Source organism: Pundamilia nyererei, unplaced genomic scaffold (assembly GCF_000239375.1).
Source record: "Pundamilia nyererei isolate P.nyererei 1_Seehausen unplaced genomic scaffold, PunNye1.0 scaffold00034, whole genome shotgun sequence".
Taxonomy (NCBI): domain Eukaryota; kingdom Metazoa; phylum Chordata; class Actinopteri; order Cichliformes; family Cichlidae; genus Pundamilia; species Pundamilia nyererei.
Genome location: NW_005187435.1, coordinates 3,244,837 through 3,261,962, shown reverse-complemented (window position 1 = coordinate 3,261,962; position 17,126 = coordinate 3,244,837). Strand labels below are relative to the sequence as shown.

Sequence of the window (17,126 nt, the reverse complement as noted above, 5' to 3'; positions counted from 1 at the left end):
TAAACCCTCTTTCCAGTAAATAAGCGATAATACGAGGGAGAGCAATATTCATAGTTTCTATGGGAATTTAGTGTAATATGAGCATTTACAGCGTATATTTGTATAATTGCATGACAAATGTATTATTATTTGTATAGTTAGACTAAAATGTGAAAGTAAAACTACAACAAAGACTGTTACAGATTACACTCACTAATTGGCTATATACTTGAGGTAATTATACAATAAATGCCAAGAAAATACTATATAATATAATATTAATATAATATAAAATATTCCATTACTAGTAAAGGTCTCTGTGTGTGTGTCTTTGTGTCTCTCTGTCAATAACATTTAAGCAGTAGTAATGCTCCTTCTGATTCTCATTCTCATTTATGGGAGCTTTAAATTACTCTCTGTGAGTTATGCAGGTTTGGCTGCATTAATGTCAACATCTGTTAGGGGAAAATTAAAGTAACAAAATTCTAGGGGGGAAAAGAAAACTGTGTTCCTCACATGAAAGTTGTCTAAGAGAAGGATTTGCATTTAAACTGTTGAGAATAATCAAAACCTTAGACTGGATGACATATTCTAAATAATGTTAGACAATATTTTAGTACTTTTTTCAAATATAGTAGGTTTTTTTTTTTGCATATACTAAGATCTAAGAAAATTATAAGAAGAAAGAGGAAGATGTCAAATGGTTGAATGACAATGAAGCTGAGTCTGTTAACTATTTCTAACTAAAGCTTTTCATAATACATCATTTGTATATTTGTAGTATTTCTCCATTATTAAGTACCAAACATCAAGCTGAGGTTTCTGTTCTTTAGATTTGAAGAAAATTAAATATCAACATAACCAGACGCACAGAGTAAACCATTGAATGTGTGCTGTTTGTTCTGTGTGACATTGAGATGGCATCGTTTTTCTATTGAGTGTGTAGGGGACCTTAACATTTTCTTTTTCTCTGTCTTACTGTAAAATTAAGACTAAAATTAAGTTTCGAGGCAACATGAAGGTGACTCCATCATTTAGTAGTGAACATATTCGCCTTACATGCAAAAGATTCCTGCTTTTAGAATGAGAGAAGACATAAACCCAGCCTTAGGGGGTCACGAGCCCAGGTAATCATTTATGTGCCAGAAGGGGCATCCAATGTGAAATCTGTGCCAAATCAGATATGCATATCCATCGCTTGTGGTCGCCTCTTGGGGATGAGCCAGCAGGTGAAAATACCTCCAACATATAAATCCAATTTATTCAGTAGTGATTAGTAGTGATGTAATTTGTTGTGATCTTCTCTGTTCTGTTTATATTTATATACTATACCATATTATCTCATCTTTTTATCACTAATATTTTGGATAGGATAATATTTCCACATGTAACTAACTGCACAATTTTCCATTTTAAACCCTATATATTATTATTTAGAAAATTTTAAAAATTGCATTAAGGTTTTGAAACATTAAATATTCCATGTTTCTTTAAAGTTATCTACAGTAATAAAACATAATAATAATAATGTTTTAGAAAGATTCATTTAAAGACTGTTCCAGTGTTTTTATATAAAGCCACGGAGTCTTTTATGTAAATGCCCTTTATATATTTCCTACCTTTGACATATTTCTGCGAGTGTATGTACTGCCAGACTGGTTTTTCGGACAAGAGTTTCCAATCAGCGTTCAGGGATTTTGTGGGCGGGGCCTGCGGTGAAGTCACTACCCCCCCCTCCAAAACCTTGTTGATTGACGCGCACCAATGGCTCCTCCTTGAAAGTCTTTTTTTTCCCTCCCCCTTCGTTTTCCAGTGTAGTGCGTTGATTTCATACCAAAGTCATACTTAACATTCCACTTATACTGTCAAACCTCTGAGAAATATTAAGGAAAACAACAGCGCGCCAAAATATAACAAAGTTACTGAATTGATCAGTTTCCCCCACTGAGGAGAATAAGCTGACTGCAAGAATAAAAAGGTAAGTCTTCCACAAATGTTCCCTCTTTCTGTCCACAGCCTTTTTTCTGGGAAGTTTTTTCATGCCGCTTGTCTCGGTGAAGTTTTCAGATCATTGTCATTTTTTACATTTTTCCGCGGAGCTCCCTGCGTTGGGAGGGAAGAAAACATTTGCAGTTTGATACTCTATTGTGTTTGACTTTCCCAGTGTGCATGGATATCTTTGACAGCCTATGTGCAATCATATTTCCACCGGTAGCCCGCTCATTGGCACATACTTTTACCTAAAAGAAAAAAAAAGAAAAGAAAAAGGTTTTCTCGTTTGACAGAAGGAAATGGGAAAAACATGTTTGTTTTCTGTCCCGGACAGTTCATACCTGGATCCAACTCTTCCAGCCTTGCTCCTCAAGAAGAATCCAACAGTTTTACAGACAAGCACGGAGAGAGACGATTTGGACGAAAACGTTTTAGAGGAATACACAACATCAGCGTGATTTGGACCTCTGCATCACTAAGGTAAGACAGCTTCTTGATTAGGAAGCGAGGTTAAATAAATTCTGGAGGTCTTGTTGATGCTTCCTACATGGAATTACAAATACAGAGTAGTTTTCTTGATAACGCCTAAACAAACCAAGATTATCTCATATAAAAGTGTGTGTGTGTCAGCTCAGCTACGTCTGCTTTCGCTTTAGCTCTTGCCGGGCAGACTGTGAACAACATTGCAGTATGTTAATACATTTTTAAGACTAAATTTAAATCAAGCATTTTTTTTCATCAAAACACTCACAAATTAATATGAATGATTTTTAAATGGTTTGCAATGAATCAAACCATTTAAAGCTTTAGATTAGAAAACCAAAGCTTTTTTTTTCACTCACATCTGGAATTACACCTTAAATCTAAATTTATTTATGTACATGCATATTGAGGTGTACAAGACTATGCAGTGTAAACCACAGAATAAAAGTTGTTATAGAAAGTAACTATCAGTCTATCTATTTAACTATCTGTCTATCTATGTAGTTCTTTGTTCTTGACTTTTTCAAACGTGGCATGTGATGATACACTGCAAAGTCCTTCTAAGTACATAATTCATAGGTGAGGATTTGAGATGCATGGATACGTAGCGAGCTAATTGTATAATTATATGAGTGCCACCTCAGGCTACACCTGCTATACAACTGTGTGTGGTTAGTAGAGACCTAGGCGAAAATAATATGTGTCCGTTTTGACAGAGCCAAACGTTGGCACCTCCTTTATCCTAAGTTTGCGCGGTCATATGAACTGCACAGTTAAATCACTGACAGTCAACACGTTTGACTGAACGGCAGAATGCGGTCTGTCAGGTTGGTCGCTGTTAGCAGAATAACCTGTTAACGTCTGTTACTGTTTCCCCTGCAACATTTCCTAAAACTCAAGGCAGAAGGAAAGCCTTTCTCTTTTTTTTTCTTTCACATCATTGTCTTTCATAAACACAGTTGTAAATTAAAGTATGACATTGATTTGGTGTAGCCCTTTAAGCCCGCTCTAAAGCCTTTTAAAGCAGAAGGATAATCGGCTATCAAATAGGGTGTCTCTTTTCTTGCTGTCACGTTAGGTCATGGTTGAGAAGCCAGATCTCCAGTTTGGGGCCTGCTTAAGACCTACATGTGGAAATGTTCTGAAATGAAACACCAACATGAACAACCAAACAATGTGCCCTTGGTAAATGAGACACGCCAAGATGCCTAATAATAGATTTTGATGCTGATGGGTAAATCTGGAGAGGATTAAGCATTCTGCTGTTCCGTCAGATTCTCTTTCATTGTTTTCATGCAGCCTGAATACATCAGGCCTCCCACTGTACAATGTGGTCTTTTTTTTTCCTTGAACATACTTTATATTTCTTAGCAATTGCGGATTGAGCATTTACACTTTGTACTTGTGTAGAAGTTAAATTAAGGGAAAGTTTTATAGCTTTACCATGTCACGGAGGTCAATTAGATTACTTGTGGTAGTATCCCCTAAAAGTGGCTGTTTTCTCTCCTTTTTTCATCCCCAGCTGTGTTCCTTCGGGCTGTTTATTAGAGGGAAGAGTTAATGAGCATGTGTTCTCTTCATTAGGGTAACAAATCAATCCCCTTATGTTTTTGATTTTTCTTTTTAAATATGCTTAATCAGAAACTGTAGCTACTATAGGTATTTCAAATTATTTGTGGTGTAGGGCTAATTCCAGTGGTGAAGTGCATCCTGTGTTTGCGCTGCAGAGAGTTTACTTTGGATGCAGGTCTGTTGACCGTTTGTCAGTAGCAGCTTCACCCGTTTGTGTCAAACCCACAGAAGACCAGCTAATGAGCTTTTGCCCATTTGTGCAGACATTGGTCGCTTTTTAGCACCAGTTTCAGAAGTTCTCGTCCAAATGGTGGACACTTTTGCCTCTGTCAACCCAGACCTGAACAAATACCACTTATGTCTGTGCGGTGAGGACACAAAGAGAAAAGCCTGCAGCTCTCAGCAGAAAGGCATTAATGATGATCTGGATTACAATATGCAGTTTGACACTGTCAGCTAGTAACGGCTGGACTGAGCTACTTGTTGGAGTCATAGAGCCAAAAAAGAAAGTGTCAAAATAGAATTCACTTTGACAGTCCTCAGTAATGCAATTTATCAACATTTTATTCACATTAATTCACTGCACATGTTTACATATCCTCCAAACCATGAGGTTTGAACAGATAAGCTTTCTGGCCTCCTCTTCAGACCACTGAGGGGAGGAGCTGGGGAGTGGCTGAGAACAGAATACTCTTTGTGTCAGATGTCCCCAAGTTGCTAAAGGTTTTAGTTGTTCTTCCTCTGGCAACCAAGAGTTAGCAATGTTCCACATTTCTTTACTCGAAAGAAGAAGTACTCAGAAAGAAATGTTATTTGTGACAATGTCTGTCTCCTCTCCAGCCTCCATTATAAATAACAGGAGGCTTACTCCTGCACTGCTTCATAAAGTGTGTGTGTGTGTGTGTGTGTGTGTGTGTGTGTGTGTGTGTGTGTGTGTGTGTGTGTGGCCTGTGTCGCACTGGAGCTCCAGTGACCCAAGGGCACTCATGTGAAACTCCTTTAATCCCTCTGCTCAGTGTTTTGGGTTGGGGGATGATCTCCCTCTGCAGCACAGTTCATTTTAGTTGCTCCTAATATAAAACATCACAGGTGTAGTCGTTTTTAGGCTGATTAAACTTTTGTCTTCAACAGAAGAACAAGTTTAACCTTTGGGTGTGCTTTTTATGTAAGATTGGAGTTTTTTTTTTTTCCCTTGTGATACAGCTCGTATACAGCTCTGATCACAGCCGTGGCTGCTTTTAAATGCCTTGTGCCACGATTTATACGGTTGCATGAATTATTGGCTGGTGCATTCTGCTGCAAAGTTATGCATGTCTTAAAGGTTTCACAGATTATGGCTTTAAACCGCTCCTCTCACCACAAAATGACCAATTCAGGCTAGAATGGCTTCTCTGCTACGTTCCCCAGAAAATTTCCGATTAAAATGCTGATTCAGGCTGTAAAGAAGAAAAAAAAAAAAAAGCTCTCTGGCTTTCTGGCCCTGCTTTGTGTCAGTCTTTCCCTTTTCAGCTGGATTAGGCTTAAATCTCTGAACGTGTCACAGTTCAAGGTAGACCAAATAGCCAGCAGCATCCAGTGTTAAAATAGAACAACAAATGAATGAATCGGGCCTTATGTTCATGCTGTGCCTTGACGTGTGATACTCATTTATCCGCCTTAGACTCTGTGACTCATAGGAAACCAGCCACCTCTTTTTGCCTCCATGCAGCATGTTAGTTGGTTTCCATGCTATGTGAAATGATTAAAAGAAAGCAATAAATAATAGTCATTTCTCTTCATTTTCATGGTGTAAATAATCGAGGAATGTGTGCCAGACACTTCCAGCTCAGATCGCTTTCTTTTCTGCGTGCAAGACGTTATTCTGAGCCTTATTTTTCTCCTCGGGCAGGCAGCTGGTATCAAACTGCAAATGTCTGACTTGACAGAGTGTGTATGTGGTACGTGTGTGTTCATGTGTTTGTCTTAGCTTTTCCCTCTGCCTTTCTTTCTGTCTCTTGCCGTGTGAGCTGTTGGCCGTCCAGCCCTCCTCTCACTCTCAGCTCTGATTGTTTCCTGAGTGCCTTGCCAGATAGGAAGTAGGAGGAAGTTATTGGAGGAGCTGGAGAGAATTTATTAGGGCCAAACACAGACACAGAAGGGAGAGGGGAAGGTGGTGACTGATTTTTTTTTTTCCTTTTTTTTTTGGAAGATGGGCTCGTGCTTTCATGAGTCTTAAAAAGGCAGTGGTGCCTTCAGCAAACGCAGAGAGCACACAGCTTGACACTTGTGCCAGCTCATCACCTTAGATTTATCTCCTAAATGAAGGCGCTGCAGTTAAACATGTGCATATGTGTGTTCTGTGTAAGGAGGAATAAGGCCATGTTTCTAGCTCTTGTCAGAGAGCAGCTTTCCTGGCCCGGAACCTAAAATGTTTTCTTTATCTGTAATCTGACCTTAGAGAGCAGCTGCTCCTTCTGCCGCCAAGACCTGTTGTTTCCCCTGTTAAATGTGTGTGTGTGTGTTTGTGAGACTGTTGGTGTGTGTGGTGGGGGTCTCACTTTGAACGAGAGCACTGACCCTACAGCTGTGAGCACCCTTCAACCTTAACAAGATGTGTGCTTCTCTAATGTGGAGGAGTTTGGGTCTGTGATTTGTAACTGTGTATACACGAGACTTTAAGTTCAGTGGAGGTGTGTTTTACTCCCAGCTAAGCGGGGGGGCTTATGTCTGCCAGTAGGGGCCTGTTCTTTGCCAACAAGTGTCCCAACTCTTACAGCAACTAAACAAAGACTTCATTTATAACGACAGGAACAAATCTTGTAGTGTACAGATGGAAGAATATACAATCCGACTGTGAGCAATGACAGAGAGACATGCAAACACAACAGGCTTGATGGATCAACAGTGGAAGAGACAGATTTGAAGGAAATCTGTTAACAATCTGCTTTGGGACATGAGTCAGTAGAACTGAGTCATGGGGTGTACAGAGATGTGAACAGATGAAGGAAGCTGATCCTTTCATGGTGCTTTGTTTGTGCTTTATCCGAAAAAAAAATAAATAATAATAATACAAACGATATGCACTACCCCAAGTGGCCAAATGAATCAGATGTACTAACATTACAGCCAAAATAGCGTTTTGCATCCTGGTATTCAGCTAGTGAGGTTTATAAATAACTTCATTCTATAAAAAATTATGGCTGACACACTGAAACAAAATCCTAAAGCAAATGCGCGTGTTGCATTACATACACCATCATTTTGATAAGGCATGTAGAATTTTTTGTTTAAAAAATAAAAGGAAAACACCTGTAAAGATATATTGCAAATATATCTAATGGCTGTGTCAGATATCTTGTTTATAACCTTGGCTCCAATGTGTCTTCTACTGTTTCAGTCCTGTGGACCAGGTTCAACTTTTTAATAGTTGCTGTTAAAGGCTTAAATATCACAATGGCAAAAAAAAAAAGATGATTTCTGTACCAACGTATTAGAGATCACAGAATTCATGTTATATTTACTTCAGGTGTTTTTAAAATTTTAAATGAGTTACATTTACAAGATTGTGTTTTCTACCTTAAATTCAGAGTAGGAGTAACCAGAGTAGTTGATGGTTTTATTATTAAAGCTTCTAGTGTATTACTATGATCCATCCTGTCTGGTCTTTACTGCTTAAAAAAAAGCAGTAAAGAAATTAAGAATTTATTTTTATAACATTTTTTTTTCAATTTTCAACAGAAAATGTACTTGCTGCATTGACTTCATTCTCCATCTAAACCTTGTTACTGGCGTTTTACACAGCCAAAAACTGCAAGAAAAACAAATGTATTAATTAAAAGTGATGAATTTGTCAACAGTTCTCATGACAATTTTTTTTTTTCACGGAGTGTGCAAATAACTCATAAACAGAGAAGTTCAGTGGAACCAAAACGGATTCAAATGGAGTCAAACATTATGCTCGTCACATCGACAGCAGAAAGTTGAGGGAAAATTTCTTCCTGCTCTGCTAAACCATGACATGCTCCCTCGGATTTAACAAGTACTGTCATTGTGAAATGGGCACTTGTAATTGGTCGGGAGGGCATTTAGTTTCATTTTTATTGAAATGATTATTTTGAAAATAGAAAATAAAACCTAGTAAAATACTTATCATGGGCTGTCAGGATGGGTCCATTGTTGAAGTCGGTGGGCCCAGGACTCTTAGGCTGACCCACAATGCTGTAGACTGTTTAGAAAAGAAGCGTATAGCCCTCTGTCACATCCCTAACTTTAGCAGAAAACAAAGAAGAAGAAAAAAGATTTGGCTCCTGTACTGCTGTGAAGAAGGGTTGGCTAGTCAGACCAAAATATTTTTTTGTATATGGCTATAAACAAGTAATTTCCATGACTGAATGTTAGCATAGGGGTCTATGGAGTCTGATGATCTTTAGGAGCCAGCCTCAAGTGGCCGTTAGAAGAACTGAAGCTGTTGGCTTCATTTTTTTTAAGTTGTGGTTTTGTTTTTTGGGAGGCCTTTCTGTGACACGTGTAACCTGGGCGTTGAAATAATAGTTTCCCTTATTGCTATACAGCAGAAGCTTAAAGCTTAACTTTGCACTTGTAAGCTATTGGACACATACTGTGCCCTTCTGGTACTTACACTGCTGTCCTAGCTCAGTGGGCTCACATGGCTCTCACGGTGGGATGTTTAGTCTCTGCTAAAATGTATTACTATGATCCATCCTGTCTGGTCTTAAACGTCTTCGAGGTTCGACAGATGTTCTTTTCCCACCGCTGGACTCGAGAGGAGATGTTGCCGTCAGGCCATAAAAATCAGACATGACAGAGAAAGTTTGACTCAAGGTCTTGCCTCACTGTAGTCTTGGAATTCCGCTGCGTAAGTAGAAACCCATCTGGTTGGTCCATTTGAGAGACCCAAGATGATATCATGTTCAGTGGAAGATAAATTTGAGGAATAACAGACAACAAATAAAAATGTGTCAGCTCTGCCTTTTCTGTTTGACTAAATGTTATCCTACCAACTGCTGAATGCCAAGACACCTATTTCGTTTTTACAGAAAGAAACAGAATCTGTTTTCCGGCCTGTAGGTGTTTGTAAGTGATTTCCTCCATTCTGTGTGACTTATGGATTCCCTTTCCTGATTAAGGCTATGTTGACAACTTTCCTCAAGCAAGCCAGCTGAGAGTGACTCAGTAGAATTTCTGGAATTCATTGGTACATTTTACCACACATAGCCCTCTCTCAGAAGAAGCAGTGCCAACAAACTCCGGTCAGTTCGTAGATGGAGCCGGAGCAGAGATAAGCCGATTGCTGAAAACAGAATGTAATGTGATCGCTGGGTACAGGACTGGGAAAATGGGTAGAGGGATTCTGGTGCATGAATGGTGCTGTTTCAGTGACTGTGTGAGCCACATAGCTTTGCAGTGTTATTTACATTCCTGCTGCACATTGGAATTCTGTAGCATGTTGGTCTCAGAGTCCCATGGCCTGACTCCCAGACAGAGGGAGGGGAGGTGTGTCCCTGATTTTTATGTAAAATGTGAGAGCAGTGTGTTATCCAACCAGGGCACATTTAAAAAAAAAAGTGTTTCCATCTGGCAAAAGATCTAAAAGTCTTACACACAGTTTTGTACATGGGAGCTGCTGGTTATTATCAGTATCAGTTCCATAACAGTTTCTCAATTGTGCTATGAAATGTCAGCAAATTAAAATGAGCCAAAGTGTGTCACAATTGTCTAAGCTGAATGGAAAAGAAACAGAAATCACCCTTATAAGATTTATATTTCATACTATGGTTTACTCATGAAAGTGACCACCGTCTCATTTTTGTCTCACACAACACAATTGATTCATTCTTAAGTAAAATGTTAATTAGGCCATGATATTAAAATGGCAAGCTTGCCACCAAATAGCTCTGACCTATTATCGATGTAGGACCTTTTGATGATAGTCCTGCAGTTACTGGTACTAGGACAGAAGTAGGTGATCCTTTAGGACATGTGGGGTGCAAGTGGTACCTCCATGGATCGGGCTTGTGTAACATGCAGATGCTTACTGGATTGGGATCTGGGAATTTAGAGGCCTGGTAAAAGGCACGAGCACTTTATTGCTTTCCTTGAGCTGCTCCTGCCACACTGCAAGGTGCGTTCTCCTGCTAGACAAGGCTGCTGCTGTTGGGATGCCATTTCAGTTAAGGCTGTGTTTGGTGTGCAAAACCAGAATGATGTCATTCACTTTCATTTGTATTTAATTTCAAGCCCAAAACATTAAGGATATTCCTTTTTAAATCTCATGTAACAGGAAAAAGAACTGTAAATTATTCGAGTAGAGACTGAGGAACTGAGGATTTTCTATCACCTTTGCTTCACAAGTACTTATTGCTCATCGAACATGCTCATTCAGTTAATGCCACTCAACATCAGTCAACTGATTTATTTTTTCTATCAACACTGAGGACTGTTTGTATTTTAATCATTGCAAGTTGTTACTATGCTGTGGAGTTTCTCACCCAAACTGGCTCGAAGGGACATTACAGTGCATTGGTGAGAGATCTTCTAATTGAATCAGTATGTTAATTACAACTGCTTTACTGGTATTTTGGGAGTAAATCATGTTGGACAACTAAATCCCAAACCTCCTCATGCTGACTCATTTAATTGGAGCTCTCTACAAGTATGAAACTAGCTGTTGCGTTTGAGTCCATAAGACTGTCCGTCCAACATTTATCATGATGTCGGGGCCATTGTCCTGACTTAAATCCCGTGACTCCACTCGGAGATGTATTGAAAAATTGCTCCACTGACAATGCCCTCCCTCTAGTCTGAGCTCTGAGCGTCACAAAGTGGGAGCGTGTTCACTGCTGATGTTGCATTCCAGCTGGAACAATCCCACTGTTTTCCAGACTCCAAAGTGGACGCCTAAATTGGACCCCCCTTCCCCCCTCCAAAGTCCCCCCCTAGTCCCCCCCCACCCCCCATACACACCCCTTTTCCCCCTCTGCTCTAAACCTACCATCCAAACCACCCACCCACCACCCACTCCTCCTCCCATACATGCATCCCCTGGTCTCCTGTCCTTATTTGGGTAAAGACGTTCTGAGTGCTCGTTGGAGGGGAGGGAGGGGAGGGCGCTGGGTTGACACAAGGGAGGCAGGAGGAGAAACAGTGAGCACTCGCAGCCCTTTCTTAATAAGGACATGTCTGGAATTCAGGCCCCTCTCTTAGTGAAGAGCCTCTCTTTTGCAGCACCTCACTTGAACACGCTCTTGTGAGCACTTGGAGCTCCATTGAGGTCGTCGGATCTGATGTTACATTGAGGGCTGTTTGCGGCTCTTCACTGCTCACAGTGCAGAGGAGGTTCGCAGTGTTTTCTCTGCTATAATTGGAGATAAACAACAGCAGCCACCTCTCCCTCCACGCCTCCCTAACTGTGCCATCAGCCTATGATTACGGTCTCGGCTTTACTGAGCCCGTTACCCCGCAGCACCTGCGCACACATTAATGACATACTTTGAAAGACATCTTCACACCAAGCTATATGACCACCATATGCTATACTTGAGATTGAGATAGACGTGTATTGAAGATTGCATTATTGTTTGTAGAAGTGGACCTTTTGTGCTGGTTTAGTTTTTAATTTGTTCCAATGCGGACAGCGTGACAACAAAGTAAAAATCGCACTGGCGAAACTCTTGTGGTTGTTTCAGTCTGCTTACACATTTTATGGTTTTAGCTTCTAAAATGTAAAGATGTGATGCTAGAATATGCCATGTATTATAGTAGATTGATTATTTTAGGGTTTTGAGATGTTGGTGAAATAAAACATTGCACTTGAAATCATCATATTTTGCTGTTGGAAACCATAACGAGCATTTCCCAATGTCTTAATTTATCTACCCACATGACATTGTAGGCCCAAACTTTTTTTTATTGTTGGTCTGTTTTCCACTTCTTGTTTTGTTTCTTTAGCAGTGCAAAATGTAAGAAATCATCACTTTTTAGAAGTTAAAACCAGATTTTTTTCTTTTCTACATAAGTAATTAAATGGCAATTCATAGTTTATGAAATGGTTTTACACAAGTCAGTGCAGGGCTTTCTAATTGTTTACTTGCACACATTTTTGATTCTTATTTATCAGTAAAGTATCACAATTTTGCCCCCCCCCCCACAAATTGGCTAGATAGATTATAATTAAACTAACCCCAACTCTAGCAGTCACTGGGAGCAGTCCAGCCCAGTGATTCGTGAGGACTGAGATCATTTGAGCTGTTGATGAGTGCTCAGTTTCAGTGTTGAGTTTTAACACCGTGACCCTGTCTCAAAGGGTCCACCGTAACCAGGACCCTCTCAGCTAAAATTAGCAGCTTGACTTGTGGATATTTCTCAAACTCTCGCTTTGGTTCAGTGTCAAAATTAATGTTGCATGTTGCTTGTGGTAGAATTTCACTGCAGGAACAGTATTGCCATACTCTATTCACCTTTGATCTTTTGTAATTCCTTTTAAATGATGATGGGAAGGGAATGAAAGCATCACTAATCCTTCGCCTCTGCTTTTCACCATCAGACATTTTGTTATAGCTACAGTAATTGTAAAGTGTGCGTGTGTTGTTCTACGTACTGATGAAAAGCATGGAAAAAGAAAGCCTAGGAGAGATTCCTGTGCTCATGAATGATGAATTTCATACATTATAGTGTATGTATAGTATTTTTTTTTTTTACATTTATATTTAAGTTTCTTCTTGTTAAAAGGGAGTTTATTCTCTCTTGTCTCATCAAGTTTCTCGTAGTGTGTTGTACCGTTGTTTCCATTTGTGAAGTTGTAGTTTCTTTACCTTGCAATATAGAGAGGATGTTATAAATGTCATGGCTGTAAAACTGCCATTACAAACAGGGGTTTTATTCACTATTGTTACTCATTTATATTTTCACCTGAGAATAGAAATGTTATGGGTTGATTTTTATGCTATTATGATATCCTGCATTTCTAAACCTCGTAATGAAAGAAAGAACTGACTGGGTCTGTATTTATCCATTATACTTTATTTTTGTCAGTATCTGCAGAAATGCTGAAGCAGAAACATAAGCATCCTGGGAGGATAATGGTTACCTCATAGACTTCCATTTTAGAAACAATACAATGCTGAAAAGGCAGCTTGAAAAATACTTAAGAGCCATGCCTGCAGTCAGCCATAAGCCAACCACACTGGAACACAGTTCCCAGACCACAAGAATTCTTTGAGGCCAGCGCTGATTAGTGAGGTCTTTAAACTTCGTTTTATGGAATATCTTGAATTCATTTGGCCATTTCAGAGACATAAAATCAAGGAAATTATCATAATGATTACGGGTTGCATTGTTTATTCTTGCAAATTTAATGACTGCAATAAAAAAAAAACGTCAAAGAAGGTAGTGGCTGTATAGATGAACAACATTCCTTTTTCAAGGAGATCTTCTTTGCTCAAGTCAAATGTTTCCAGTTGTGAGGATTTCAAAGAAAAAAGACAAATTTGAGATTTGAGTCAAATTTGAGTTGTCTTAGATTTAACTGAATTGATTGAGTTTTACTAGATATCTCCTCAAGGTTATCTGGTGTCTGTTCATAGAAGGCATCAAGTCAAAATTTATTTTTTTTGAAGCTCAGCAGTGTTGCTTCATAAACTCTAAGAACAATGTAAGACAGTTGTTCACTCCTGACCCATTTGCCTGCTACTTAGCACATATCATAGCGAGTCCATCAAATTCATGACCTCCGCACAAAAATAAGACAATTTTATGTTGGACATTTTATGTGTGTTGCCAGATAATGCCACATGTCCTGTACCTTTGCTTAATTTGGACATTTAAGTGTAAAGCTGGGACCAGCATGGATGCCATTGTGTAAACAATGGCTTTGATCTAGTAGAAGATCAAACTTCTACTATGGCAACATCTGTAAATTCTACTAGGTGAGGTTTTACTGGAGAAAAAATATATAATAGTAATAATAATTATAATAGTAATAGGAACTGAAGTGAAACATTGTGCTTCACTGATTTGTTTTATATTCTTTTTTAGCAACAAATAAGGGTTAAATTATGGATTTGGCAAAACAGACAATACTTTTTCAATGAGCGTTTCCAAATAACGCTGGACTAACGATAAACTGTTTCTACATTTCCTCAGACCCTTTAACTTGCTGTTTGGGTGAAAAACACTGTTTGTTGGGTTGTGCTCTGGTGATGATCATAAAAATTGCGATCAGTATGGGACTTTTAAAAATGTTTATGCAACTGTATTCAACAGATCACCTACAGATCCTTTGATACCGGGGCTCAGGGTTGGGCCCAGGTGGAGCCGCCACAATTGCGTCCAACGAGTGGAGTGCCAACGGTAGCCCAGAAGATGGGCTGGACGGGGACAATGAAGACAAGACCATGGACGGGGATGCCGAGGGTGTGTGGTCCCCAGACATTGAGCAGAGCTTCCAGGAGGCCCTCGCCATCTACCCTCCCTGTGGAAGGAGGAAAATCATCTTGTCAGATGAGGGAAAGATGTATGGTGAGTTCACTGGATAACTGCCAGAGTAACAAAAGAACAACAATTACATGGAAATCCACTCCATAATGAATGCACGAAAATGAGAAAAACATTCATTCCACAGAGACTTGTGGCTAAAAGAAAACAAACACTGGTAATACTTTCCTGAAAAGAAATGAGAAAAATACTTTTCTTCTTTTTGCGCTCAAAACTTTGCTACAGAATGTTTTCTTTCCACTCAGAGCTCTCTTTAACAAGTCTGTACCTGTTGTGCTGTGACCCAGGGGCAGGTTCTTCCAGTCGTACCAGCACTCTCAGAGCTGGTTATTGCTGTCCTGAGAGCAAATCGGCTGCTCTCCCATTGATTTACACCTGTCTTTTTCTTCAGAGTGTTTTTATTGCTTTGGTTTTTTTTTTCCCCTCCTACTATTTCACAACCTGTCCTTCTCGACATTATGTTGTTAGACACACAACCTCTTTGTCTTCTTTTTATCTCTGAACAACATCTTATATACTTTTTTTTTCTTAAACACACTGGTATCACTGGGAGAATTTTGCCTTTAGGTAACCGGTTAAAGCCGGTTTTCAGGAGAACTGTTGCGTTTGATGCAGGATGGCTCAGTTAAATTAGCAATAATTAGCCCAGCATGAATCGAGACTCAGAACAAAAACATCACATTGGCCTGCTGTTCTGCCGAAGAGTTTAAACATCCATATGGTTTCGGAATAGTTGCGCTGTTTCCTGCAGCGTGTCCATTAAATTGCAGGTGTTGAGCCCCTAATGTCCTGAAACGCTCCAGATGGATATGTTGGCAAGGCCTTCCGTAGACTCACTCGCATGCAGGTGTGGGAAATTTAACACACTTGTCTTTGATTATTTTGATCGTACTCTCCCATTCCTAATGTCGAGACTGTTTTCTTAATGAGATTTTATTATTTTATCTTGGAAATGTAGCTGAAGAGCCATAAATGTTGAATGCGAGAAATCAAGCTGGTTTTTTTACGTTTGTACTTGCTGTGCCCTCTTTTTGATTTTGCTAAGTTGCAGTGATATTTTTTTCAGCATTGTAACTCAGCCCCCTTGTGCTTAGTAAGAATTTCCTGCCCTTTAATTAATGTCCATCAAGGCTCTAAAAGTTTAAACTTATTGTAGCTTCAGTGCAACCATAAAAACCATCAATCATGGCCATCAAAATGTCAGAGGGACTGTGTATCTTAGAAGCATCGGTGTTTGTTTCTTGTGTGGCTTTTATTTGCTTGACGTCAGATGGGATTCTTTTGGCATGATTCAACCAAGATGGAATCTTATCCTCATTTGTTCAGCAGATTCGGATATTCAAGGACAGGCACATACCTGAGATTACTCAGCCACTGCTGCAGCTTCTGTTGTTACTCTCAACCTGCCTTAAGGAACAAAGTAGTCATGAAACGCGTGGTGGATTAAACGATTACTCAAAACTTATTAAAATTTTTGTTTGCGTAGATGAATTTCTAATAATTAGTTTATCAAATATTTCTGACATACTGCTTTTCTTTTGGATAATTTTAAGTTGAATATTTTATGGTTTTGCTGATACGCTAAATACGGTTACAGATTAATCCGCCCGAAAAAAGGAACATTTTAGCATGGATTTAACAAATAAATGACATATACATATAGTGTAAATAATGTAGTTGAGTTTGCTCTCACTATGTGATGGCACAAATTATCCCAAAGATCTAAATTTTTATGTAGGTGTCTAGCGCACAGGATACACCTATGCTGATACACTTATGACAGGTTAGTACTGGTTGACAACAAGATTGGTTGGGTTTTATCCAATGCGATTTAATTTTATATGCGATTTATATTTTTAATTTTTATATGAAATCAAATAACATCTATCAACTTTTTATTCTGGCAGATTTGAATATCATGCATAAACATATACATATGATATAATGGGAAAAATATTGTGACATATTTCTACTAGGTGCCAGAGCTAGTTTAGAACATGCTTTGACTTTTGCACACACATAAACTTTTGAAGCATTTTCAAATTTACCCAAGTAAATTTTTATTCCACTTTAGCTGTGCAGTGCTGTGTCTTCCCTTCCATACATTTGTCATGAGAACACCAACAAAGAAGCAGGCTTTGCACAAACCTGCCCCTTCAGCAACAAACTGTCAAGACCCCTTTTAGAAGCCCTTTTTTTTCTAGAGCATTAAACACCCTCTCCTTTTACAATAAGTCATCTGAGGCTCTGCTGGGAGAGCCAAGGAATGCCCCCAGAAGAAGCCTTCTCACAAGGTGATTACCTCAGACATCTAAAAGCTGCCCTGACGTGAGGTTAGGGGAATGTTAACGATTGCACTGTATGTAAGACTGTCTACCTAGCAGTCTCAGACTCCAATGGCCTCCAAAAGCAGGCAAGTCATCCCTCCCATTGGGAATTCCATTTTTTCTTCCAGGATTTTTATTTGCTGGGAAACCTTTGCAACTTTCCATTCGCAAGAAAAGACTACTTTATACTCATGTGTTCACTGCTCCACAAGCCTGTCTAGACTTCCCAGTGCCATTTCCAGTCACTTACATAGCTCAGGGGTGACAGAAAGTTCAAATAAG

The 17,126-nt window shown here is 39.2% G+C and overlaps 1 protein-coding gene across 8 annotated transcripts in view; it reads left to right on the top strand.

Moving 5' to 3' along the window:
* Positions 1–1,768: 1,768 nt before the first annotated feature.
* The window catches only part of tead3b (TEA domain family member 3 b), a 29,354-nt gene continuing 13,996 nt past the window's right edge, over positions 1,769–17,126 (top strand). For all 8 annotated transcript variants that reach the window (XM_013910013.1, XM_005729785.1, XM_005729782.1 and 5 more), the window contains exons 1-3: positions 1,769–1,957; positions 2,306–2,451; positions 14,287–14,541. In XM_013910013.1, the coding sequence (XP_013765467.1) occupies positions 14,418–14,541 (124 nt within the window). In that variant the 5' untranslated portion in view covers positions 1,769–1,957; positions 2,306–2,451; positions 14,287–14,417. The remainder of the gene's footprint in view (positions 1,958–2,305; positions 2,452–14,286; positions 14,542–17,126) is intronic.